We start from the raw sequence: 27412 nt of genomic DNA on the forward strand, positions 1-27412 counted from the left end.
GGACTTCTACTGAATCATCTCCAATTCTTTGAATTACCCTGGTCTAGGAAGGGTGTGGAGGCAGGCGGCAGGAGGCGGGGCAAGACCCCCAAAGAGGTTAAATAGGTCACTTGCATGCTTGGCTCTCACCCAATCTCCCCTGAACAGGCACCAGACCTTCTCCTGGGCTCCTGGCACCATGTCGCCCCTGAAGACCCTGCTGCTGGCCGCCCTCCTCCTTGGGGCTTCTCTGCAGAGCATTCGTGCAGGTGAGAGCAGGGCACAGGTGGCCTGGGAAGGGGCAGGCATCTCAGCTGCAGTGGCCAGGAGGACTGGGCCAGGCTGTGCGTTACAGTGCAGAGAGGATCGTCCTCTAAGCTGTCTGCTTTATTAGTGGGTTTCATGTACAATGAGGGAAACAGCACAGAGACAGCAGAATTGTTTCCAAGAACACGAGAGGATATAAAATATTTTTATAATAATGATATCTTGCAAACTATAAAATATTCAGTTGGGAAAGCTGAAATAAAGGTCGCTAGGTAGAGACACACACAGGTGCACACAGAGATACACACAGATAAAGAGACACACACACATACCAGATCCCCCATGGCACACGAGAACTCACAGGTGCACACACATTAGGGACAAGGTGCCCCCGGACACACGAACATGGACCCAATCCAGACAGAGGCACGGGGACACGTGTACAGTCACCATGTGCAGACCCCCTGCCAGACCCTGGGGTCACCCTGGCTCCTGCTGTCTCCCTAGCTCGAGCCACCAATGTGGGCCGGGAGTGCTGCATGGAGTTCTTCAAGGGGGCCATTCCCATCAGAAAGCTGGTGACCTGGTACAGAACCTCAGCCGAGTGTCCCAAGGATGCCATTGTGTAAGTCCCCTCTGCCCACTGCTGCCCCTTGGACTGTGCATGGCGCTCCGGGGATGGCCAGGGAGCAGGGAGGAGAGGGCGGACCTTCCTCCCCTGGACCAGCAGCCTGCCCCAGGGGCAGGGGCACAGCCTGCCTGAGGGGCCAGTCAGTGCCCATGCCGGCCTTCCCTGTCCTGATCCTGAGCTGGTGGGGACAGCTGAGCCCCAGGCCCTTCCTCTGCTTCCCAGGCTCTAGGGGGTCTGGGCCCAGGTGGTCTGAGGGGTGGGCGCCAGGTCCTGCAGCCCTGGCTCCCCGGGAGGGCTGTGACCGAGGTGGGGTCCTGAGAGTGTGGACACCACTGAGCCTGAGGCTCCCCCTCCCTGCAGGCTTGTCACCACCCAGGGCAAGTCCATCTGTTCGGACCCCAAGGACAGGCACGTGAAGAAGGCAGTTAGACTCTTGCAGAGACTTGTGAAGTCACCTGGCCCCATCACCCAGAAGCCCTGATTTCCTCCGGACCATTTGGAGACTTCCAGTGTGGGAGTTCCCCACCCCAACCCGGAGCCCCGGGCCGTGGAGGCCTCACAAGGACAAAGGGGAGGAGCCAGCGGACCCTGGCCCCTTTGCTGGACTGAAGCCGCGGGCCTGAAAGCCCTGAATAAAGTCTCCTCCCCAGCCTGGGTCAGTGTCCTCGGTCCCCACCGCACAGCCCACACTTCCACTCCTGCCTTCACCGGGCGAGGGTCCTCAGAGGACCTCGGGCCCCGGCCTGTCCAGGTCACAAAGGGAAACGGAGGCGACGGGGGCGTGGCCGCTGCGGACCGAGCAGAGGCGAGGGGAGGACCTGGGAGGGCGGGGCGCGGGTGGCCGGGAGGACGGCCCCAGCCCCAGGCTGTCCCTCTTGTCTGCTGTCTGTGCCGGCAGGTGGGGGTCCTGGGCAGGCTCGGGGGGATTCTTTCCCATCTTCTGTGCCCCCGAGTCTCCCAGTCGCCCCCTCTAGCGGGCCGCTGTCTGGCCACACGCGGCGCTGAGCTGGGGCTTCTCCTTCCACCTGGGGTTCTTCTGCAAGTGCCGGGATCTCCCTGGCGCCAGGGGACGGGGAGGCCAGTTCCGGCAGCTCTGGCCTCGTCGCCCCCACGGCTCAGCCCCCGGCGCCCACTGCACCGCGGGCCCTGGGAGATCCCCACGGCCAGCGCCCTGCCTGCCCTCCCCGCTCAAACTGCAGCCCCAGCCCCTCCTCCTCCACTTCACTACCCTGCTCTCCAGTCCCCAGGCAGGCTGGCCCAGGGACCCACAGTTCCTCCCGACTCCAGCGGACCTCCCCCCCACTCAGCGCAGCCCAGCCCGAGTAGAGCCACTGCCCCAACCTCACGCCCGCTGGATCCCCTTCAGCTCCCAGGGGCTGCTGTGGCGCCGCCCCCTGGTGCAGGGTTGCTCTCCCAGTGATGCCCCTGTGTGCCTGTCAGTCTCAATTCCTGCATGACAGCAGGAGCAGGAGCCACTCTGGGAACCCACGTGTATTCTTAAGGATGAGATGGGCGCAGGAGCCTCTGGTCACCCCACCCCCAGGCCCCTCTGCCCAGGCCCAGCTCAAGGCTGGGACACCGTGGGTAGAAAGGTAAAGAGCTAGGGTCTCTGCATTCCAGTTCTACCACTCACCCAGCCAGCTTCTCTGTCAGGGACCTCGTGCGGGGACAGAAGCATTGAGTATTCCTCTCCCTAGGACAGGAGATGTTTGGCCCAGCTGCTATTGTTTTGTTTTTTTCCGTGTGTGTGTGTGTGTGTGTGTGTGTGTGTGTGTGTGTGTGTGTTGCTCCCTGCTGCCCCCTTGTGGCCACGGAATGGGGGAATAATCTAAAAAAGAGGGGAGGCAAGGAGGATCCCCTAAGTCAGCATGGAGGGCAAGACTGAGGCCTGGACCCCTGCAAGCCAGAGCCAGGATCTCAGCATTGCAAACTTTTCTCAAAAGAACCAAGGTTCTCAAACCCCCAAGGTGAACTCAGAGAGCTGCTGGAGGCTGTGGAGGGGGGGACCCTTGAAAGTGAGCGAGCAAGGCGTTGCTTCAAGGCCACTGGGCAGGGAAGAGGTGGTGGAGCCAGGACAGGCAGCAAAGTGCAGGGTTCCAATCCCAAGTGCTCAGTAGCAGTCTAGGGCATAAGGTGGGTGGGGTAAGATGCTACCTTGTTCCTCTGAGGCATTTTGAGGAACTGGGACTTGGTGACTCCCGTGGTTGGTGAGCAGAAGGGAGGGACTGGCAGGGACTCAGGAACAGTGAGGAAGGCACCGTCCCTCTCCTTCTGAAATCCAGCTCCCCTTCAGAGCTCAGTGCAGATGCCACCTTCTCCAGGAAGCCCTCCCTGGTCTCCTTGGTTGCCTCTGCCCCTCCCACTCTTCCAGCCCCCTTGTTTGATCTGTCTGATCTTGGCCACATGCTGCCCATCACCTTAGCAGCTTGGGAATTGGGTTCACCCAATAAGCTCAGGGCAGCAGGTATTTGGGTCAGTACGTGACTCGTTTGTAAGTGGGAGGGGTACTCTGTGCACAGTGGACGTTTGATTTATACATTTTCATCAACAGCACCTGGGTGAATTCCTCCAAGGGCACTAGTGGGGAAAGAGAAATTTCTCCCAGAGCCCTAACTACTTGGTTTGAAAGGTCCCACTGAGTAAGCGGTGGAAATTAAAATGCGTTGTTCCCTAGGCTCCCCACAGAGGGCGCTCCAGCCCCACAATAAAGTTGGGAGGTTAATGTCTGTGTGAGGTCCAGGCTCCTGCCTCAGGGCTGTCCCCAGGGGGACTTCTGATTGCAGCAGCACCAGGCCTGGGTGCCAGAGGTCAGTAGTTGGCCAGCTTTTCTCCCGAGGGAGCAGAAGAAAGGAAACCACCAAATGCACCGCCTGGGGTTAGCTGGATGCAGAGGAAGAGGGGGATAAGGTTTCCTGGTCTTATTGGGCCACTGACTTCAGAAGAGCCTAGAGCAGAGCCCAGAGCCCTGGGCAGGGGTGTGTTTTCTTAGAATCATTTGCCTACTTGGCATTAGTTCATCTGAGGTCACATGAATGGCTAAGGTGGTTCATACTGCCAGCTTTCATGGGTGTCCAAAATTATAGCCGGGCGCAGTTCCAGCTACTGCGGGGGCTGAAGCAGGATGATCACTTGAGCCCCGAGGTTCAAGGCCAGTCTGGCCAACATAGCAAGGGTATGCCTCAAAGAAAAAAAAATCATAAACCAACCAATCTTGACTCCAGACCCCCAATATGTCCTTTATCAAAGTTTCTTATCTCTAAGTCCCCCAGGCTAGGGATAGCCCATGGCCCAGGGCCCTCTGGATCCACTCACGCCCCCAGTCCTAAGCTCCTTCCAGCCCTGCCTTGCCTTCCCCCTGGAGACCCCACACAGGCAGCGGCCCAGACCTTCCTCTGGCTCCTGTGGCCTCCTGGCCAGACTCAGTGTGTCCCCGTGTGGCCCTGCGTGGTGAAGCATGCCCTCTTCTCTTGGAAAATGTACGTAATCAATTCTTCCCATGTTGGCCTTGTATTGACACCCAATTCCCTCATAGATCAACGTCCCACAGACTCATTTTAACCCAAGGGGTCAGGGCCCTGTTTCCAGTCCTTACCCTGCTCTGACTGGCCCAGGCACCTTCCCACATTGGCCTCCCTGCCTGGGACAATGAACTTGGACCTTCCTGGCCTGTTTAAGGTTGTGCCATCAAAGGGAATCAGTGCCCAGTAGGCTGCTCTTCTGCCTCTCACGTTACACTTAGGGGACCATGGCCTTGGGAACCCTGCAGTCCCCCCGCCACACCCTCCTCCAAAGCCACAGCAGTGGTAGCAGGATGGAACACTCAGCCAAACAAAGGGGCATGGGCCCTGAGAAGCCGCGAGGTGGCTGTGAGTGGGCACGGGGTTTACTCTTGGAGAGATGAAAACGTGGGGAAATAGAAGTATTGTCTGCACAACATTGTGAACGTGCTGAATGCCACTGAATTGTTCTTTTTAAATGGTTAGTTTTATGTGAATTTCAACTTTAAAAAAGGACACATTCGATAGAAGCTCTTACAGGTAGAGGTGTAAAAGAGGCTTGGATGTGACACCCGTTGGCTTCTGCATTCAGAGCTCTTCTGGGGGAGCAGACAACGGAAGGCCGCGGATGGAGGAGCCCCAGCTACACACTAGTGTCTTAAGAGAGATCTGGATCCAAACAGCAAATCCAGTGGCGTTTGTATCTGCATTTCTCTGGCATTGAAACTTTTCATCATTTAAAAGAAAAAATAAGTTTAAGGAATCCTAGAGGGAAAAAAGAGGAGGGGGTAGGCAGGAGGGGAAGGAAGAAGAGAAGAGGGGCTTCTGGGTCTCAGGAGCCCAGCAGAAGCCCAGTGAGGTTTCAGGCCATCACAGTCCTGCAGAGGTCAAGGCTGGTGCCGGGTAGTGGGTGGCCACAGGCATTGGGCACTGTGAGCACGGAAGGCTGTACCTGAGGTCACTAAGGGCTGAGAGGGGCTTCTGTCCCTGGAGGCAGCAGGACTCCAGGAGAGCTGTGCCCCATCCCACTGCAGCCCGTCTTCCTCGGCCACTGTGACCAAACAGCCAAGGATGCAAACAAAGTCTTTGGGGACAAAGAGGTTAGACAACAGGTACAAACCAGAAAATTATAGACTCATAAAAAACTTTTGTTCCACTCATTTATTGATAGTATCCCACCCTCTGAGTGAGGAGGGGATTTGAGAATTAATGAAGACTCTAGGGACACACACAGACCTCGGTTGCACAGGTCTCAGCCACTATAAATGACATGGAATAAAACTTTTTTTTTTAAGAGAGAGAGAATTTTTTAATATTTTTATATTTATTTTTTGGCAGACACAACATCTTTGTTTGAATGTGGTGCTGAGGATCGAACCTGGGCCACACGCATGCCAGGCGAGCGTGCTACCGCTTGAGCCACATCCCCAGCCCAGGAATAAAACTATTATGTTCAGCAGGGGACAAACACACTGTGCCACTTTTTCCTGCAAGCTATACAGCAACTCCTATTTCTGAAAAATTTTCTCAAATGGTCTTTAAATAATTACTCTGATACATTATTATTATTATTTTTTGTCTTCAGTGTCTAGTCATTTTCTCAACTGATCATTTTCCCTCTTTATTTACATTTCATTTTGGCTAATGTTCTTTCTTTTTTTTTTTTTTTTCTATTTCTTCAGTTCTTATTTTTCGTGATTTCCAAATCTTTTTTATATTTATTTTTTAATTGACACATAAAAATCCTGTGTGCTGATGGGGTATCATGGGGTGCGCTCCTACGTGTAATTTAGGTGTATTTTCTCTTCCTGTCTTCCTGTCTCTTCTCAGCACTGCCCGTTCTTCCCTGGTGATGTTTCCAACATAGGCCTCATGTTTGGGACTCATGTTTTTTCACTTCTTGACTCAGATCTGCTGGTTCATCCTCATCACACATCCTTCTGTCTTGCCATTTCCTTGAGCTCTTGTGTCTCTCCACCAAGTTTTATGTCTTTGTATAATGTCTACAAAACTTGGTCTTGCTGGGTGTGGTGGTGCACACCTGAAATCCCAGAAGCCCAGGAGGCTGAAGCAGGAGGATCTCAAGTTCAGAGCCAGCCTCAGCAATTTAGGGATGCCTGAGCAACTCTGTGAGATCTTGTCTCTAAATAAAATATAAAATGGGTTGGGGATGGGTTGGGGTTGTGGCTCAGTGGTAGAGTGCTTGCCTAGCACGTGTAAGGAACTGGGTTCAATCCTAAGCACCAAATAAAGGTATTGTGTCCATCTACAACTAAAAAAGAATTAAAAAAAAAAAAAAGGGCTCAGTGGTTAAGCACCCCTGGGTTCAATCTCTGGTACCAAAAAATGTATATATATTTCTTTTAAAGTTTTTTTTTTTTTTTTGGTCATAGTATTCATCTGCTTTTGTGTGGTGACGTTCTCTCTTGGTTTTCCTTTTATTTATTTATTTTGGTTTGGCGGTGCTGGGGATGGAACCTGGGCCTGGCACATGCTCAGCAAGTGCTCTACTATCTAAGGCTGAGTGACACCCCAGCCCCTCCCTTGGGGACTGTTGTCATTATTACCATGATCATGTGGTATCTTTACATGGATTCTGTGCTGGCTCCACTTTTTAAATACTCAATGGGATTATAACTGCACCAAATAGTCCCTGTAGGTTCATGTTGGGAGGCACGGGTCTTTGTTTTAGCTCATGGACATTTTCCTTAAAACTGAGTTGTATATTTTCCTATTTTTTTAAAATTAAGTTTTCTATAAATATAACATACAATGAAAAACCAGCCTCTACCTCAGAGCAAAGACTGTCCAAGGAAGGGACATGACCCTTGACCTTGGAAAGACCCACAGAGCACTCCTAGACACATTTCCACCCTGCTAAGTGGTTTATCTACAAATAACAGGAGAGATCTGTTATTTGGTGTCCCTGACTCAGTCAGGCTAGGTGGGGACCCATAGCAACCCCCTAGCAGTCACCAATCAGCATGAGACAGGGAAATACCTGGGATGCCAGATGAACCTCCCAGTAGTTTATGGTGTTGGGAAACCATGTAGTTCAGCACAAACACCCCTCTAGGCTTAAACCAATCAGTTCAAATGAATCCCCCTCTTGTAGTAACCAATCACCCCTACCCAACTTGTTCCCACCAGTGAATGTGCTAATCACGTTTTAGAGTTGTTATTTGATTTTCCCATGGTGTGTGATGATTTGCTAAGAGATGATATGATGTATGTGGGGGTCCCTGCCTTCTCCAAAGAATGTATAAAACTGCTGCAAACCCTGGGCTTGGGGCCTCTCAGCGTCACCAGTTGCCGTGTGCATGCAGAGGGAGGACCGAGCTAGCTCGAAATAAACACCTCTTTGCTGTTTACATCGATCTTGGTCTCTGGTGGTCTTTTGGGGGTCCCGAATTCGAGCATAACACATAATGTATGTGTAAGGCCAGCGCGGTGGCACATGCCTGCAATTCTAGCTAGTTGGGAGGCCTAGGAGGGAGGATCACATGTTCAAATTCAGCCTCAGTGACTCAGTGAGACCCTGTCTCAATATAAAAATTAAAAAAGGCTGGGGATGTAGCTCAGTGGCAGAGCACTGTTGGGTTTAATCCCCAGTACCACAAAAAACAAATAAGCAAACAGAACCCATAATCTGTGTGTAAGACATACAAGCCAATAACTAACATGGTCTACCACCCAGTTGAACAGAAGCGTCAAGGGCTGGGGTGCAGCTCAGGGGCAGGGCAAGTGCTTAGCACGTGTGAAGCCCTGGGCTCCCTCCCCAGCCCCAAACAAAACGAAGACCTTCCTGCTACTCGAAGGCCCATCTCCCTCCAGAACCAACTGAACCTTGTGTTTGCCTGTCTCCTTGAGCTTCCATTTTGTACTTGTGTGTGTTGTGCACGACTTATGAGTACGCCTGTGTCCCTGATGACCACTGCCGTGCCTTCAATGTTTTGACCTTCTCAATTTCATATACATGATAACGCAGTCCACACATATTTCTGTGCCCTGCTCTTGCTGCTCCATGTTCTGGGGCTTGCACACAGGTGTGCACAGCTGGAGCCCACCACCGCTAGAGTGTCCCATGTGGCCACAAAACCAAGCCATTTTCTTGTTAATATCTGCTTGGGGGACTGGGGTTGTGGCTCAACGGTAGAGTGCTTGCCTAGCACGTGCGAGGCCCTGGGTTCGATCCTCAGCACCACATAAAAATGAAAAGATAAAATAAAGGTATTGTGTACAATTAAAAAATAAATATAAAAAATATATCCACTTGGATTGTCCAGGTTCTTCTTATGAATATTGCTGCTGTGGATAGTTTTAGCTTATCTTCTGGTGCATGTGTGAAAGAATTTTTCTAGGGTGGCGGTTCTCAGCCCTGGATACACTTTATTTTTTAGTTGTAGTCGGACACAATACCTTTATTTTATTTATATATGGTGCTGAGAATCGAACCCAGGGCCTCGAATGTGCTAGGCGAGCGCTCTACCGCTGAACCACAACCCCAGCCCCCTGGAGGCACTTTAGAATCCCTGGGAAAGCTTTGCAAAAACACTGCTGCCTGTCGGCCCTGCTCCTAGAATCTAATGTGATTGATCTTTGGAAGGGAAACCCAGGCACAGGTGGTTTTGAAAACTACTCAGGTGGTTCCAATATGCAGCCAGCGACAAATGCCCAAGTGATCCCAACCAGCAGTGTGTTCCCACCTGGCCACAACCTCACCCCTCCCCGTTCCCAACAGAGGTGGGCAGCTGTAAGGCTGTCCCACTGTCCCCCAGGAGCTCCCCCTCTCCTCCAGCCCAACAGCCAAGGTGCTTCCAGCAGTGGGGATTCTCCCCTCTGCCCTGCTGGACGCCACCTACAACCAGGCGTAATCCTGCAACCCAAGGGCGCCTCACTGGAGCAGGTCTGCGATTCCCCTTTTCTTCCTCCACACTTCGAAGCCCTTTGGACCCCTGGCTGCCCCTCACCCTAAGGAAGACACAGCTCGCTCACCCTCGATGCCCATCCCACCTGCTGCTTTTGAATATTTCAGAAGGGGGACAGACAGAATTCTAAATGCACACCAGCAGATTCTGAGCCAGAGACTTTAAAGGGTCATCACCAGGTGATTGGTGGCAGCAGGTTACCCTTCTGGTCTGTTTCCTCAAATGCAAACGGATTAATTTGGTGATCATCTGAGACCACTTTTTGCCTTTAATATTGTGGGCTTGAAAAAGGTCAAAACCTGCCCTCAAAATTGTGGTCTTCCAAAGTCAGAGTCCCCTTCTCTGTCCCCTCACAGGGTAGAGCTGCAGCCAGGCTTCGAGGCCCAGATGTGCACTGTTCAAAGGCAAGGCCTCTCTGGTCACTCTTGGTCCCGGCTGAGCTGGCTCCCTGCTGGGCCCTGTGGACACGGGTCTCCCTGACAGATTTGCTCAACCCATCCTAAGTAGCTCTTTGGCTTAGGATCTTGTCCTCAACCGGGAGGTTGAGATGTCTGTCCGTTGTCTTGGCAACTGCAGCAAAAGCGACTAATGATGGCTCTGTAGCTTGATCAACACATCAATGTTAGTTTCTTGATGCTGTGTAAATAAATCATGACACGTAGCTGCTTAACACACCTGTTTATTATCTTCTTCTCATCCAACTTCTCCAGCATCAAACAAGCATCCGTTTTACTTTGCAGGGCTAGGGAGGAAACCAGGGCCTCGAGCATTGCAGGCAGGTGCTCTGCCACTGAGCTACCTCCCAGCCCTGTTCTCAGTCTGTCTGAGGTCCAGGCACAGAAGGCTGCTATCAGGGCATCGCAGGCTGTGCTCTCACCTGGAACTCCAGTTCCTCCAAAGGACCGAGTCCCCATTTTCATGAGGACTGTGTGCTCGGGACTTGTCTGCACCAGGAGTTTCTTGCCCCATGGGCCTCTCACACTGCCGTGCTGATCCCTACAAGGCGGGTAGGAAAGCTCTTCCTTCTCTAAGTTCTTTTAAAGGATCAACTGTGGGCAGGCTCATTCAGGATAATCTTCCTTTTCATTAAAATCATCAGGATTTTCAGTATCTCTGGAAAATCCTTTTACTTTTGCCACAGAACCTCACCTAATCCCAGAAGGGAGATTCTAGTGCATTCACAGGTCTTGCTCAAACTCAAGGTCACACAGGGCAGGGGCCAATGGTTGTCTCCAAACTCTGTCTCCCACAAAGGATTTGGAATCCAGCTAGAATTTAGTCACAGCCATAACTCCAGCAGTGTGGACCAGGGTCAGCAAAAGCAAGCTGAGAGAATCAACACTTTTGAAATCCACACAATCTCTTCAAATATTTGGCAAGATGGATTCCCAGATCTCTGTGGGTGGGTCATGAGGAGAATAAAGGGGTCTCTTGCTCAGAGACTTCAGTTGGTTTAGAGTGCTCTCCTACTTCTCTCCAAATTCTTACTAACCTCGACTCTTCCACAGTAGAGGAGAGAGGCTATACTATAGTACAGCACTGGCCCTATTTGTGGGGAGACACTAAGTTCCTCCAGAAAGACAGTTTCATGGTCCCTACTGACTGGATGTCTGTGACAGATATCACACACACGTACAGAGCCTCTCTTTACAATGGATACACAGAAGTATGCAAGTTTAATACCTATAGAGGAACAGAAATGACACGGGACACAGATGCAACACTAAAGTGAGGGGGCGGGAAGGGGTAGAGAGACATGGGATGGGATCACAGTAACCTGTGAGTGACTCCTTTGGTGTTGAGACATGAGACAGTTGACTCATCACTAAAAACTGCATATCAAGTAAACCACCAACTTGGGAAGACAGGTATGTGGCAGGGTAACTGAGCTTAGGACAGGGGCAGGCCTGGAGCTCGTCCCATAGCACAGACATTCAAGGATGTCTGGGCTCGAGAGTGTCTGGTCAGTGCTTCTGTAACACCAGGAGGGGCCTCTTCTGGGCATGCTCCCTTCTCCTAACACTAGATGAGGAAAGAGGCCCCCCCTGCAGGAAGCCAGGCCACCAAGCCTGGGTCTTTGCATACAAACAGCAGCACTATACACCACTGCACCCACAGCCAGCTTCCCTGTCTACAAGCACCCTCCCTGAAAAGAGATTTCCAACGGAGAGCCAGAGAGTCCAAGGAGGTGGGAGGAGCCACAGTGGTGGGATCTGAGGGACAAGAGGTGGTGGAGGAGCAGATGTGTCCCATGGGTCCTCCTAGGCATCGTGAAGATTGCCATCGCTCAGCAGCACCTGCTCGCCAGGTTTGAAGGCTGGCATCCCAAGGTAGGGGCAGTTGGCGCAGCGGAAAGCATCGCCCAGGTAGCACTGTCAGAAGAGAACAGGCAATCACGCAGGGGAACCCAAGAGCCAGCTCACCCCAGAGATGCGGGCCAGGAGGAGGGACTGGGTACATCTGCAGGTCCAGCTGGGACCCAAATACTAGTAATTTTTAAGATCTCTAGTTGCATGAAAAATAATAGCTAAGTTAAGTACACTTTCACAGGTCATGGCTATAGTTTTTTGTTTTTTTTTTGTACTAGGATTGAACACAGGGGTGCTCAACCACTGAGCCACATCCCCAGCCATTTTTATTTTTTATTTTGAGAGAGGATCTTGCTAAATTGTTTAGGGACTCTCTAAGTTGCTGAGGTTGGCTCTGAATTTATGATTCTCCTACCTCAGCCTCCTGAGTCGCTGGGATTACAGGTGTGCGCCACCAGGTCCAGTCACATGTCTATGTTCTAAGTAGTTCAAGTCACAGCCAAGCTCAGCCCTAGGGCTGAACAACATCAAGTCCCACTCTGAGTGGACTTGTAGAAAGAAAGGGGCCAAGCCGGGCCTGGAGGTGTACACCTATAACCCCAGTGACTTGGGAAGCTGAGGCAGAAAAATAAAAAATTAGAGGTCAGCCCCAGCAACTTAGTAAGACCTTATCTCAAATTTAAATAAATAAGAAAATAGGACTAAGGATGCCAAGTAAGAAGTGACCAGAGTCCTCCCCATGTGTGAGCATGTAGGGAGACAGCCTCTTCCCACAACCACTTAACACGCATGTCTTTCCATGCTGGCCCAGTACTAGAGCACTTGACAGGTGATCCTTTAGAGGTGGAGCCAGTCTGTGCTTAGTTTAGGGTGATGCCTGATACAACTGGGGGTTTTGCAAATGCTGAGTACCGATCCCGATATTTACGTTTCCACAGGCTGACTTGGGCTGGGCATTCTTCTGTTCCTGTAACTTCTCTTTTTCTAGTTCTTCTGCAAGGCCACAGGTGCTAGGGGAAAACAGTTGCTGATGAATGAGATATGCCACCACCCAGGAAGTCCAAATCCACAACAGTACCAAAATGTGCTCAAAGACTTTTCTCATTACCAGGGTTTCGACTCAAATGCCTGCAAGGTCAGGCAGACAGCAGCCACAGGCAGGGGGCTGCTGGGAGAGAGGTGGTGGGAAGCAGGAAGTGGGGAGCACCTGCTGCAGAGGGCACCACTGCTCAGCCTGCCCATCACGGTGCAAAGCAGATTCAGTGTTACTGCAATTTCCAAACCCAAGAACAAGAGGGAAAAAGTCTGGAGTTCTACTTCACTCTTAAGTGACAGCAACTTGCACACTTAAAGCAAAACATCACTGACAATTGAAAAAGCCTGCAGCCAACAGTCCAAGAGTTTCACCACCGTTCTATTCATTTGTAAAATACCAACACCAAGGCTTGCAGGTTCAGAAGATGCACTGAAGCAGGTACCCCAGTTTCACTTTCCTTCCGACCCCACCAAACTTCAGCAAAGACTAGAAAACTGGAAAGGAGACAAGTGTGATGCAGTTGGAAACCAAAGCAGAGAGGAAGAGGGCACTGCTGTGGCAGATCTGGCACTGCTCATCAGAGCCGGGGGTGGTGCCAAGAAGATCCTCCTGAGAGGGTTAAAAGGGGAAAGGTTCAAAGATAGGGTTTGACTGTTCCCCCAAAGGCCTGCCTGGCTTCCCTTCATAAAATTCACCTACAGGGGCTGGGGCTGGGGCTGGGGCTCAGTGGTAGAGCACTTGCCTGGCACGTGTGCGGTACTGGGTTCAATCCTCAGCACCACAAAGAAATAAATAAATAAAGATACTGTACTAACTACAATATATACAAAATCCACCTACAGGCTCAGAGCAGCCAGCTAGCTTTTGCCCACCATTTTTTAAAAAATATTTTTTTAGTTGTAAATGGACACAATATCTTTATTTATTTATCTTTTTACGTGGTGCTGATGTTCAAACCCAGTGCCCCATGCATGCGAGGCAAGTGCTCAACCACTGAGCCACAAACCCAGCCCCCTTGCCTGTCACTCTTAACCATGAAAAACCCAGGGATATTTTATCAGAATCATCTGAAGAAAGAAAACAACAAAACTAAATAAGAAAATAATTTTCAGCCCACATTTCTGTACCCAAATTACCAATCATCCAAGAGTAGGAAAAAGACATTTTCATACATACAAAGTCATAAGCAAAACTTACCTTCTAAGTAGGATTTCAAAAAAGTACTACAGAAGAATTCACTCCACTGACACGCGCACATGCGCGCACACACACACACACAAAACAAAATCAAAAAAGATGAAAGACGGGAGCAGGAGGGACTCCTCAGGACAGTGAAGTGGGAGGCCAGGATGTCAGCTCTCTGACAGTCACATGAAGACAGACACGCCAAAGGCTGCCATCCCCATGCTCCCTGCTACCATCACAGCGTTATGTGAATCTGAGGCCAGGCAGGCCAGCCGGGTTTCTGTCCCTGGCTTACTTCAAACATGCGCTGGTAACATTTAACTCCCTCCCGCCCCGCCACACACACACTCTGAGGCCCAGAACCACTGAGGACGCTCACCTCTGCTTTGACCCACTCCCGAAAGTAGAGCTTGGGCTGCAGCAAGCTTGCAGCAGCCTCCCCACCCCCATTATTAACTGCACCTCCTGAACCCTGCCCAATGCTCACCACACTGTGGCCTCAGTTCCCTTCAGTTCTCTCAGGACTCTTCCTCACTTCCAGAGGGGCTCTTCAAGATTTTTAAAGAGGCTGACACCAAATAATCCACGACCCAAGACCCTGTTCAGTTGACCTTCCCGGGAGGCCTCCATGTCATCTCAATAATGACCTGTCCTTTACAGTCAGAGTGGGCTTTCTACTCAGTTCTTTACAACAATATCACATGGAGATTCACACATAGGTGGTCAACTATCAAAAACCCCACATGCGGGGGCTGGGGTTATGGCTCAGTGGCAGAGGACTTGCCTAGCATGTGTGAGGCACTGGGTTCGATCCTTAGCACCACATAAAAATGAAACAAATAAAGGCACACCATCCATCTACAACTACAAAACAACAACAAAACCAAAAACCAGATGGGTAAATATGATCAAAGTGTTATATGCACATATGCCACAATGAAATCCACTGTTCTATACAATTAATTATGCCCTAATTAAAAAGCAGAAATGATTAACACAAACTCAGGAGAATAGTAACCTCTTGTGGGAAAGAAGATGCAGCTGAGGTAACAGTAAACATTTCTCTTCCTTAAACTGGGTGATCAATACATGGCTGTTCATTATTCTTTAAAAAGCACCTATTTAACACATGCCTTATACAATATGCATTTCACAGTAAGCATGTTTTAAACAGTATGACACTGTGACAACTTATTCCAGCACTTACCAGTTCTTACAAGCCTTCCTCTTTTTTCTTTCCCCACAAGAAGCAGCCCGTAGGGAAGCAGGATCTGGTTTTTTCAAATCTTCTGGATCCAGTAGCTCATCTGAGTCAATGAGATCCTGGAATGTTCAAAGCAATTAGTGACACTGACATGGTCTCTCTAATAAAAAGCTGAAGTGATCACAGGCTGTGAGAGCAAATGTGCACTGTTCACCCTGTCCTCGGGTTGGTCGTCATGCTCAACCAGACACACACTCAAGAGGCCAACTGTTCACAAAAATGCACTAGGATGTAAGGGAATTGGGAACTAATTACATGAGAAATTCCTGCAACACTACCAGCAATGCGTAGAGAATACGTGCACTTGAAGGAAGGGTGGGAGCAGGCAGGGCAGAGAGAAGGGTTACACTTAGTCTAGTGTAGGAAGAGCCACAGGAAAAAGGGAGTGAAATATTTTCCACATAAGTCCAAAGTCAAATGATTACACATGTATTGTGTAACTCTTTGTAAACAAGCACACAGTGGGTCTGCAAGTTCTATGAAGGCGTGAACTAGGACCCATGCTATCCATTACTTTAACTTTAATCATGGAAGCACAGAAATAAAGAACTTTATTATAGACAGAGCTGATCAACGTTTGCAAGGACTGTTTTTGGTGTTATTTTTTTGGTACTGGGGCCTGAACCCAGGAGTGCTCTACCACTGAGCTATATCCCTTGTCCTTTTGATTTTGAGATATGGTCTCAAGTTGTTGAGGCTGGTCTTGCAGCCTCCTGCCTCAGCCTCCTGAGTAGCTGGGATTATAGGCATGCAGCAGCAAAGTCAGCTTAAGGTATTGCTTTTAAGACAGTGAACATACAATGACTTGTCCAAAAGGGCCAATAAAAACATTTTAGCTCACAAACTCTTTTTTTGGTTTACACATGTTCACATAAGTGTATGATGTATCACATAAATGAGAATAAGAAAATCTGTGGGGAAAAGAGAGAGTAAAAAATAATTTAAAATGCCACCAACAGGGAGTGCCCTGAAATCAAAGACTCCAGTGACAGGCACAACCACAATGCTGGATTTTAAATACGTTCATACCTACAGGTCCAGAATGGTCTCTCCAAACTATAATTGTTTACACCAAAGTGGTGCCTGGAAGGAGGAGGCCAAGTGACCATAGTGCCAACTCACCATGCTTTCGTCCTCCATGTCATTGGCTGAGAGGGTCCAGAGCTTGGCAGTGGCAGGGTCCACAGCAGGTTTCACTGAATCCAACCAATAAAAGAAAAAGAGTTCCATAAACAGCAACAAACTACTCGTAGATGTAAGCACTTCCTTTTTTGGGTGAGGAAGGGGAGGCAGGGGACCAGGGATTGAACTCAGGGGCACTTGACCACTGAGCCACATCCCCAGCCCTATTTTGTATTTTATTTAGAGACAGGGTCTCACTGAGTAGCTGAGACTGGCCTTCAACTTGTGCTCCACCTGCCTCAGGCTCCTGAGTAACTGGGATTACAGGCATGTGCCTCTGTACCTGGCCACTCAAGTGCTTGCTATGGACTCTGTAGAGAACTACTGGACTCTTCTGAGAAGAGCGGAGTTTGGGTCCAGCTTGACCACTTATACAAGAGGCATGACCTTGGAAGCCATTTGTTTAGCACGTCCTTTGTTCCAGACACTACAACAACCCTTATATACATCAACTCAATTTTGCTCACAACCTTATGAGGTTTTTGTCATCCCAATTTTATACCTGTGAAAACAGATTTAGACTTAGGCCTGCTATATGAGGTCACAAATACAAATACATTGCTTCTCCTTTTTATCTTGGTTCCCACCCCTATAACATGGAGCTAAATGAGTTTCCTCTACCTATTTTGAGAATTAAATGAGAAATCTGTCAGACTTCATAAATAGCAAAACCTAACCTCACCTAAACCTGCTATTTAAGAAAATATGCACTAGAGCTATTGGTGGCAAGGTATCACAGTTGGCAGACACCCCTCACACCTCCTGATTCTCTGTCTAGGTCAGAAGAAGGCAAGAAAGGGCTGAGAGGGCTAAGGCCTGGGACTGAGTAGGGGGAAAATCTCAGAAAGGCTTTTAGGGCAAGCACACTCCCCAGGGATTGATGTTACAACGAGGTGCTCAGACTTTCCATCGTCTAATTGTGCCCACCCATTAGAACTATGAATCCAAAAGTCAGATTCCAAAGGATTTCCTAAGATTTAGACTAGACAGTCAAAAGTGTGCTACACGGATGTGCCAGTAAATACAGATCAAATTTTGTATTTCTCATAGCTGGGACAGAAACTCAGACATTGAAAATAATGACAGGGCTGGGTATGGTGACACATGCCAGCAACTTGGGAAGCTGAGGCAGGAAGATTACAAATTTAAGGCCAGCCTCAGCAATTTGGCAAAACACTCAGCAACTTAGAGACTCTTTCAAAATAAAAAAAGGCCTGAGATTGTAGCTCAGTGGTGAAGCACCCCTGGGTTCAATCCCCAGCACCAAAAAAAAAAAAAAAAAAAAGTTATTATAGGACCCTCAAAGTTAGAAAAGCTGACTTAACAGGCATACAAAAAAAGCTGTGGGAACAGAAACTGGGTATCATATCTCTATTGCTATTGCCATGAGGAGAAATAGCATACCCATATTTCTGGTTCCTAAAAAGACTTCACTGACTAGCTATGTGACTCCAACCTCCGGAATGAGGAAGCCTCAATGTCCTCTGTGCAGAAGGGGCTGAGCTAGACAATATTTATGTATTATATCAGGTCTGTATCCTGATACACCCAGAATAGAAATATTTGAGCATTCTGTGCTCTGGAAATGACAGAAATTAAAGGAATAATCTTCTAAAAATATTTAGATCGCTCACCCAATTTCTAACATGTTTCCCTGGCCCAGTCACACAGAAGAATGTCCCCAGGCCAGACTTACCCAAAGGAGACTTTTTGGTGGTAGAAAGTTTAAGCTGACTGGAAGAACCCACTTCAAAGTTTGGCTTTTTGCCTGTGATCTGAACAGAGAGCAGGCTCTCACTGCTGCAGCCCAGATGTTCCTGGATAGACTGCTTCTCCTCAGGGCTCAAGGACTCCCGCTGCAGCTGGAATTCAAGATATCAAAGGGATTAGTCCACACACTTTCTATCAAACGTTTTACTATGTTCATCCACACAGGGTTAAACACTCGTCCTGTGTATTAAGTATATAATAGCAGAAGGGAACATCAATCTTTTTTTTTTTTTTTTTTTGGTACTGAGAACTGAATCCAGAGGCTTTTAACCACTGAGCTACATTCCCAGACCTTTTTACTTATTTTTTATTTTGAGACTTGGTCTAAGTTGCTTAGGGCCTCAATAAGCTGATGAGGCTTACCTAGAACTTGTGATCCTCCTGCCTCAGCCTCTTGAGTGGTGGGGATTACAGGCATGGCCACTATGCCTAGCCTAACGTCCCTTTTCATGACACATTCAGGTTCACTGATCAGAACCCTAAACTATAGTTTTGTTGGCATGTTTGCTTTGAGAGTCTACCTTTGGAAAGTTTTAAAGTACTTATGAAAATTAGGTTCAAGGCATTATGCTAGTCTTTGTGTTTAATAATTATGATTACAAAGATGAATTAGACACGGTCCTGCTAAATAACAGAGAAGCCTATTCACGTGAAGATAGTAGAAATTTATATACTAAAAGAGAAAGGGGAGGGCTGGGGCTATAGCTCAGTGGTAGAGCGCCTGCCTCACACATGTGAGGCACTGGGTTCGATCCTCAGCAACACATAAAAATAAATAAATAAAGATATTGTGTCCATCTACAACTAAAAAAAAAAATATTAAAAAAAAAAAAAAAAAGAAGTAAAGAGGAAAGGAATCCTTTCTATATTCCTTGAGAAGTAGAGTAGATAGTAAAGGTAGGAAAAAACGGGCCAGGGTGCCAGCTCTAGGTCCACTAATTTTTGAATGGTTAAATTATAGTCCATCTGTGGCATGGAGTACTGTTACATCACTCACAAAAATAAGGGAAAATATACTAAGGTGAATAAGTGTCAAACATATTTAAAGATGGGAAAAATATAGTGACTAAACTACACTGACATACATCATTTACATAAAAAAGAAGTTTATGCATATGATAGTAAGTACAAAAGAGAAATTCTGAACAGATGCACAAAAATGCTTCCTCTGAGGAGGGAAGGAGTGTGAGCAATGTCTGGTATTTCACTTTCAAATTCCATATTTTTCAGTATAAACTGAATCTTTATGAACATTCATTATTTTAAAATCAAACACGGAAAATCTTAAAAGGAAAAATAAGCAAGAATGGCATAAACAATCTAAGACCTATAAGAAATCAGCTATAAGCTAGCACAGGATAACATTTACCTCTCCCACACCCAAGACAATGTTGGCATCAGAGAGGAGTGTGGAAATATAAACACCCCTGCTGCACAGGAACAGCTCTGCTGAGTGGTCTCAAACGTGATATTCCCTCAACTCTTACCAGCCTGACAGAGTGGTGGCAGGCTGTCTAGAAGACAGCGTTTCACCCAGGCCTAGGATTTGTGTCCACTGACAGATGGATCCGAAGCAGCAGGGCACCTTCTCTCCTCACCACACTGCTACCACCACCAAATAGTTCCTGGGTGACCAGAACAAGTGGTCCCCATGGGTCCTGCTGAGTCTCTTCAAAGAGCTCTGCTGCCTGCGGTTTCTCCTTTAGGCAGCACATATCTCCACCCATGGAAAGGCTGAACTCGTTTCCTCGTTCTCTGCAATACTGACCCCTCCCCTCCCCCTGATTATTCTAACAAGCAGGCTCAATGTGGCCACCCAAGGTTTAAATTCATAGCAAATAAGGTTGTCTACACAATGCATACCTCTTTTACTTCCACAAGACCAGAGAGAGTGAGAACTGAACACAGTTTAGATGCTGTCTTCACTTTGCTATCTTTATCTGCAAAGAGGAAATCCCCAGTTAATAGGTCAGAGCAGGAAAAATACTAGAGACTCTCCCTATGCAAGTCAGCAGGCCCAGCCCCAGAGTCCAAGGTGTACAGAGTGCAGTAACAGCATTTTAATTTGAAAATTCCTGTGGTTTTCAAAGTGCTCTTACCTATGCTCTTATGATTGTGTCTTATTACCTGTTTCTTGGAACACCTCCCTTCAGGGGATGTTGGACAATGAATGTTATAAACTGTAAAGTGCAGAGAAATAGAAGTATTCTCTCTGTAAAGTTCTGTCAGAAACACTATATTTAGTCATCCAGCAAAGAATGTCTGCTAGTTCCATAAAAGTAATGGATTCTTTTATACATTTCAAAATCCTTTCAATTCTATTATTTCATTTGAGTAAGTAAATCCTCACATTTTGATTGAAAGACCAGGGGAAAATGCTAAAAACTCAGCTACATAATTAAAGGTCTCTGACAGCTACGCCCCTGAGCAAAAAGGAGGTTTTTATTTCTTGGACACTGCCATTAATTTCACATGACTCAAATCTACCTCACCACTCTCAGACTTCCAGTTGTTATTCTAATAACTTTGTATTTTGAAATAACAACAATTATAATAAAATATACTTTTCCACACTACAGACATACCAAAGTTTGACCTTTCACCTGCTGAATGACCCATCCATTTGTAGGTGGTAGATAAGTTTCCTTCTGTTTTATTACCAACTGGGTCAGCCAAAGTTTGGAATTTCTTTGATCTATTTCCTCAGTTTTTATCAATAATTTATCCTTAACGAGTGCAACAGGAATACTGATCTCCAAAATGGCATCTTCTATTCAGAAAGACTTAGCAAGCTTGCCCACCAACCCGCACACTCTAGTTTTTCAAGTGAAGATTTCCTTACCTACAGCTGTCTCTACTGGTTCTTTCAGGAAAAGACATCCCCCAGGCCTAAGGATCCGGGCCATCTCAGCCAAAACCTCGGCACTGTGCAGAGTCACGCTTCCTGGGACTACACCTGACAAGATAACGTCAAAGCTGGATTCCTTGTGGGCAGCTGAAAAGAAGGAAGATAGTCAGTCATCACCTGAGACCCTGAAGCAGCCTCCCAACCCCTCCCAAGCCCCCACAGAAGCTCCGCCTCCTGCCCAGGCCAGTGAAACCCCACCCGTCTAGTGAGCACAATTAAACCACCATCACTAGCAAAGCAGGCATGAGGCTCTGCCTGCTCTCCTCCAGACACAGTACTTTCATATTCTTTCATGTGCTCAGAAAGTAAAAAGTTAAAAAAAAAAAAAAGTGGAACAGCTACTAAGGAAAAAGAACACATAAAAATCAACTATACTCCTAAGGCTACTACATATCTCAAGTGAAAAACAACAAGGTGATTGGCCACTACTTTCATGTACTACCCCATACAAAAAACTTGGATGTCACAGTACTGCAGACATGCAGCACTCCTGTGGAAACTCCCGGAAGCCCTAAAGTCAGCAGGCTACATACTTACACTGCAACAGCTGGCTCATGTTCTCCACCGACACTTGGCCTTTGTCACCAGTTAATACTTGAAGTTTATCCACCAGATCTTTCAGAGCCTCCACAGGGGATGACTTATCCCAGACCACTGCCACAGCCTGGCCAGCTGAGATCCCAAAATTGGCCATTCTTCCAGTGTTGACAGACCTAAAAGCTACTGGCCAAGAGAGAATCAGGACTGAGCAGAGACAGCAGTGCAATTTAACCCAAACGCCATTAGAATGGCAGCCTACTCCCAACCCACCCAGGAACACTGATATCATCAGAAAGCTTATTGTAGATTCTGGAGTTGAATAAATGAACCCATGGCCTCAAGGCTTCCTAATCCCTATATTCTCCAACAAGGCAGGAGGTGGGAACCCTGATGTGGCAGAGTCAAGAAAAGGGGATTAGATTCGAGTAAGAAGTTGGCAGCAGGAAGATTATTTCTTTTTTGAGATAACTCAGCAAGAAGAGACTATAAAACACAAAGGGCATTAATTAGGCAGAAGTGTGACTCAGCAAGGAAGGCAAATAAATGGAGATATAACTCAACTCAAGCTATTTTAGAAATAGCTTACTATTTCTAAAAAAGAGAATACACTAAATTTTACAAATTAAATATTGATATTTTCCTTTTCATCAAAGTATAAAAATTCAATTCATTCATATCTATAAAATCAATGGTATCAACTATGTCTTTAACATTTAATATAGCCAGACTATTCAAAACACTACATATATTATCTCAGCTGACCTCAGAACAGCCTTAAACTGATACTGTTGCCGAAAGCTCAGTCCTTGTCCCTGATGCCAATTCAATAACGAGGACATGGTTTTGAGAAAAAGGAAAAAGAATGTTTATTGCTTTGCTAGCAAAGGAGAAACACAGGGACTCCTGTCCTAGAAGCTGTGATTCTGCCCATCAGCAGGAACAGGGGGCTTTTAAAGAGGTGACTCAAAGGCTACATGCCAGTGTTCTCTGTCTGGAGTGTAATTCACTTGTTAATTTGGGAGACAGTCATTTCTGAGGTCTTCTGGTACCATCCCCAAAGTCTGGATTTCTTCATTTCTATGGTGAGTGTGTGCTCAAGGACAGATAACTGCCTGGGATGGGGGGAGAAAAATAATCCTATTTCCCCTGAGATTAGGGAGGAGCAGGGGAAAAGGAAGAGAAAGTAACACATCCATTTTTAAAAATAAGCTGCAGTGGCAGAGCAGCAGGGTTATATTCAAAGCATAAACTGGATCACTGTTACAATACTGCTATCATTTTAGAGAGAGGGAACTGAGGCAGGTGTCTATGTACAATTCACACAACCAGTAAGCATTAAAGTAAGGGCTGGAATTTCCTGTACTTTATGGAAATTTCTCTCCAAGGGTCAACTTTCTCCATTTGATATGCAGATAAGTATATACAGTGTTTACAGTGAAAATAGGTCAAGGGCTGAGTTGCTGCTTAGCTCCTCCTTACTTAAACATTAATGCCACTAAATTTGACTTAAAATAGCTCAAATAAATGAAACAGAATAGGTGGTAGAAGGTCAAGCATGGATTAATCTTATGTGGAACACTTCTGGCTTCTGCAGAAGTGGTTGACTCAGAGACAATTATGTCACCACGGACATTCTGGGGCTGAATTTAAGCCCTGTCCACTACACTATTCCTTCTTTAAAAATGTGTGCTTCAGGGGGCTGGAGTTGTAGCTTGGTGGTAGAGCACTTGCCTAGCATGTGTGAGGCCCTGGGTTCAATTCTCAGCACCACATATAAATAAATGAATAAAATAAAGGTCCATCAACATCTAAAAAATATATTTAAAAAATAAATAAATAAATAAAAGTGTGTACTTCAAATGATAGCCTCCTAGCCAAGCACAATGGCACATGCCTATAATCTCAGTAACTCTGGAGGCTGAGCACACAAGTTCAAGGCCAGCCTGTGTGATGTAGTGAGAATTTAAAATAAGAAATAAAAAAGGACCAGAAATGATAAAACACCCCTGGGTTCAATCCCCAGTACCAAGAAAAAAAAGAAAAAGGCATAAAAAACCCAACAGTGTCTACAAATCATGTTAACCAGAGTTCCTCCCTAAACACTATAGAGCTTTGATGTTATTACTCATTTCAGAAATGAGTTATTAAAGGTTTTAATTTCTAGAGCAAAATCAACACTACTTAGCCTTTTGGATTCAGGCCCTTCATAATCTGGCTCCACCATTCCAAAAGTTTTCGTTTTCTCTCTATTGTGCCTTTTATGGTGTTTTCATGTGAACACCAACCCTTTGTTATCCTGATCTGATTATAAACCCCAGTCAGTAAAAGGATCCCAAGTGTCAGACAGGCAGGATTCCTTAGTCATTTAATTTCAGCTTTTAAATCCCTAAAAAGAATACCAGAGAGAACTAAAACGTTAAAGCTTTTAATTGTCACATGATGTTGAAGAAGAGTTCTTGCAAAATCTTTATGGTAACTTAGGATCAGCTTCACACTTAAGAACCAGCCAGGGGCTGGGCATGGTGGCACACGCCTGTAATCCCAGCCACTTGGGAGGCAAGGGCTGGGAATGTGGCTCAGTGGTTAAGTACTCCTAGATTCAATTCTCAGTAACAACAACAACAACAACAAAAGAACCAGTAAGGGAGAGTGGTTGGGAGTGGTTGGGAATGAAGCTCAGTAATAGAGCATTTGCCTAGCATGTGCAAGGTCCAGATTTTGATTACTGGCAAAAACCAAAACAAGACAAAAAAAAAGAACCAGTCTGAGAAGACAAGAATACAAATTGCTGGGCAGTTAAGTTATAAGAAATATGGGCTGGGGATGTAGCTCAGTTGGTAGAGTGCTTGCTTTGCACGCACACAAGGTCCTGAGTTGGATCCCCAGCACCATAAAGAAAAAAAAAAAAAGAAAGAAAGAACCTGGGGTTCTATCTACACTGGGTCTTATCAGGCACATGGCCATGGGTAAGTTATTAGCCTTCCTGAGTTTATCTCTCATCAATAAAGAACAGTAACTTCTATTTTGCAAGGCTGCTATGGGAAATAAGGAAACAATATGTAAAGTTCTCACCAGGGTCTGGTATACAGAGTTCAATAAAATAATGTTTTAAGCTGGGCACTGCATGCCTGTAATCACAGTGGATCAAGAGGCTGAGGGAGAAGGATCGCAAGTTCAAAGCCAGCCTCAAAAACTTAGCGAGGCTGGGGATGTGGCTCAAGCGGTAGCGCGCTCGCCTGGCATGCGTGCGGCCCGGGTTCGATCCTCAGCACCACATACAAACAAAGATGTTGTGTCTGCCGAGAACTAAAAAAATAAATATTAAAAATTTCTCTCTCTCTCTCTTTCTTTAAAAAAAAAAAAAAAACAACTTAGCGAGGCCCTAAGCAATTCAGCAAGACTCTGTCTCTAAATAAAATATTAAAAAAGGGCTGGGAATGTGGCTAAGTGGTACCTGGGTCCAATCCCTGGTACCAAAAAAAAAAGAAAAAAGTTCTAAGTACCTTAGGCTCCCACTCCTGTGGCTAGTTCATTTGCCTTTGCTTTAGATAGTCCTATAAAACCTTTTTCTTCCTCCTTGGCCATGCTTGCTAGGACTCCTCAGGGAACTATGTGAAGCTTATTTTTCATGGTTAGTATGAGAGTTACACTTCATGATATCTTAGTACCCTTGTGGGACTGTCAGTAAGTTAGAAAAATGTAAATATCTTGCTTTCCATATCTCCCAAAACAGTCTTACAGCAAAAGGGGGATCATAAAAAACATTTACTAAATATTAACAAATAGGCATAGATCCTACTTTCAGTTGGTGTTTTCTGCATAAAATAGGAGACTGTGTTCTTTTATATATATCTAAAAACCAGAAGTGTGATACTTTTCCTCATAAGCTTTGTGTTACTGTTGTGAATTTATCTTTATATATGTAAAAAAAAAAAAAAAAAAAAAGATAAGGAAAAAAAATTCAGTCAACATACTTAGGAGCTGACTCAGGGCCCATTTCATAACTAAAGAAGTGGAATAGAAGTCATTGTCACATCATTGACCTTGCTTATTAGATACCTTTCCAAATGACTGCTGACACATACATCCAGGGCTTTACTAAAACAGCAGGAAATAAAAGCAAACGTCTGAGAACAAACTTGCTTATTTTTACACTATCCAAATCTTGAGGCGTTTGTACCCTCTTAAGAAGGATTACATGCCTGTAATCTCAGAGGCTAGAGAGGAGAAATCTCAAGCTCAAAACCAGCCTCAACAACTTGGTGAAGCCCTGAGGAATTCAGCGAGACCTGATCTCAAAAATAAAATATTAAAAAAGGGCTGGGGATGTGGCTCAGTGCTTAAATGCCCCTGGATTCAATCCCTAGCATGCATAAATAAATAAATAAAGCCAAAAAAAAAAAAAGGAAATAAAGAAAACAAAGCCCAGCAGAGCACAGGCCTACAGTCCCATCCACCTGGAGACTGAGGTAAATAGGATCACTTGCGTCTATTAGTTCTAGACCAGTCTGGGCAACATAGTGGGACCCACAGAGCAAAATATAAACAAAAAGAAACAAAGCCTCAGAGAGAGATCAGTATTCCTTTACCTAAATTTAGAGACATGGATCTAAAATTTGTAGAATTTTGGCCCAAGGGTCTCATCCCCTTCCCCCCATCACCCATGCAGGGGAGAGCAAGATATTTTGGGAAAAAAAAAAAAAAAAAACTAGTTGCTGAGTGTGTACATACAACTTTTTAAATTTGGGGGGTACTTTGGATTGAACCCAGTGGCCCTTTGCCACTGAGCTACAACCCGAATCCTTTAATTTTTGATAGAGGGCCTTGCTAAATTGCTGAGGCTGGTATGGAACTTGAGATTTCCTGCATCAACCTCCCCAGTCGCTGGGGTTACAGGCCTGTGCCAAGGGCCGTGCAAAACACAATTTAAGCAGATTTAAAAAAAAAAAAGATGGGTCTAATCTGCAAACACAAAATTTACATAATTGCATGCTCCTATAATTATCCCTAATCAAAAATCATTTACTTCTTCCTATTAGCCTACCCTTATGATTCCCCACTGAGGTGCACTGCATTTACATTTTTTAATGACAACACTGTGACCACCTCGAGCCATCAGGCCATTGCCTGGCCAGTTAGTAATTCCAGAAGCAACACAATCAACTGCTCCCAAACTTGCAGATCCTACAAGCCACCCTTGGCACTTGGTAAAGCAAGACTGCCGCCTAGACACCATAACAACTCTCGAGGACCAAGACTGGGGTGTTCTTTTAACAAGCATCCTAGAAGATTCGTCCTATCTGGCAAGTTTGAGGAAGATTCAATATCTTGGGAGGTTCAGACAAATCACAGGTTCAAATTTCATCTGTTGGCTTATGGAGCCCCAAGCTTTCGTGCTCCGCTGCCTGGCACCTTCAGAGACGCAAACTTCGGAGAACTGGGACCCAAGGTCACAACAGTTGGCTAAGAGGTAGAACCGGGTCTCAGACTCCGTCTCCCCGCCCGAGCTCAGGTCCTTCCCACCTCAGCGATCAGTGCCCGGGGGCGGCTGAGCGACAAACGAGACAACCCAGGAAGGACAGGGAGCCACAGCGTCAGGAGCCCACGCAAGTAGGTCCAGACCGGGCTCGGCCCCCTGCTTCCCAAGGCATAAGCCCGCCGCCGCCGGGGTTCTCCACGGGGCGGCCTTGGCTACATTCCTACCTAGGCACGAGGCTGGAAATAGGAAATGGGAGGATGTGGGTCATGGAGGTGGCGGGAGAGGCCGTTGGAGAATGTCGGGCGTTCAGGTTGCTCCGAGTGCGCTTACCTACAGCTAGGGTTGGCTTCAGGGCTCTCCGCGCTCGCCGGCTCCGGGTCTCGTGCTTCTCGCGAGAGGGGGAGGCTCCGCGGTGTCAAAAGGGCAGAGCGGCTGCG

At 46.8% G+C, this 27412-nt stretch overlaps 2 protein-coding genes across 5 annotated transcripts; one reads left to right on the forward strand and one right to left on the reverse strand.

The window, feature by feature from the left end:
* The first annotated feature begins 178 nt into the window (after nucleotides 1-178).
* Nucleotides 179-1358, forward strand: Ccl17 (C-C motif chemokine ligand 17). The gene is made up of 3 exons (XM_076837562.2): nucleotides 179-248; nucleotides 754-871; nucleotides 1238-1358. Exons 1-3 carry the CDS (start codon nucleotides 179-181, stop codon nucleotides 1356-1358), a joined length of 309 nt encoding a protein of 102 aa, XP_076693677.2.
* Nucleotides 1359-11469: 10111 nt separating this feature from the next.
* On the reverse strand, nucleotides 11470-27409 carry Ciapin1 (cytokine induced apoptosis inhibitor 1). Of its 4 annotated transcripts, none has more exons than XM_076839658.2 (9): nucleotides 27306-27409; nucleotides 21494-21676; nucleotides 20891-21043; nucleotides 19912-19988; nucleotides 17975-18140; nucleotides 16219-16292; nucleotides 15040-15155; nucleotides 12540-12621; nucleotides 11470-11674 (listed from the first exon to the last, which is right to left on the reverse strand). In XM_076839658.2, exons 2-9 carry the CDS (start codon nucleotides 21648-21650, stop codon nucleotides 11564-11566), a joined length of 936 nt encoding a protein of 311 aa, XP_076695773.2. In that variant the 5' UTR covers nucleotides 21651-21676; nucleotides 27306-27409; the 3' UTR covers nucleotides 11470-11563. The 4 variants fall into 4 exon arrangements, with proteins under 4 accessions (XP_076695773.2, XP_076695775.2, XP_076695774.2 ...); XM_076839660.2 differs by having other exon boundaries at nucleotides 21494-21679; nucleotides 27306-27399; XM_076839659.2 differs by lacking the exon at nucleotides 27306-27409 and adding an exon at nucleotides 27200-27299.
* Between the last annotated feature and the right edge of the window lie 3 nt (nucleotides 27410-27412).

The sequence above is a fragment of the Callospermophilus lateralis genome, chromosome 18 (genome assembly GCF_048772815.1).
Source record: "Callospermophilus lateralis isolate mCalLat2 chromosome 18, mCalLat2.hap1, whole genome shotgun sequence".
Lineage (NCBI taxonomy): Eukaryota > Metazoa > Chordata > Mammalia > Rodentia > Sciuridae > Callospermophilus > Callospermophilus lateralis.

What these genes read in the sequence shown, in the direction of transcription:
- Ccl17 (XM_076837562.2), top strand. Translation starts at nt 179, where the DNA reads ATGTCGCCCCTGAAGACCCTGCTGCTGGCCGCCCTCCTCCTTGGGGCT. An exon ending in TCTGCAGAGCATTCGTGCAG is followed by an intron (nt 249 to 753) that starts GTGAGAGCAGGG and finishes CTGTCTCCCTAG; the next exon opens with CTCGAGCCACCAATGTGGGC. An exon ending in TGTCCCAAGGATGCCATTGT is followed by an intron (nt 872 to 1,237) that starts GTAAGTCCCCTC and finishes CCCTCCCTGCAG; the next exon opens with GCTTGTCACCACCCAGGGCA.
- Ciapin1 (XM_076839658.2), bottom strand. Translation starts at nt 21,650, where the DNA reads ATGGCCAATTTTGGGATCTCAGCTGGCCAGGCTGTGGCAGTGGTCTGG. An exon ending in ACCAGTAGAGACAGCTGTAG is followed by an intron (nt 19,989 to 20,890) that starts GTAAGGAAATCT and finishes TCCTCTTTGCAG; the next exon opens with ATAAAGATAGCAAAGTGAAG. An exon ending in CCAAGTCAGCCTGTGGAAAC is followed by an intron (nt 11,675 to 12,539) that starts GTAAATATCGGG and finishes CTCTTCTGACAG; the next exon opens with TGCTACCTGGGCGATGCTTT.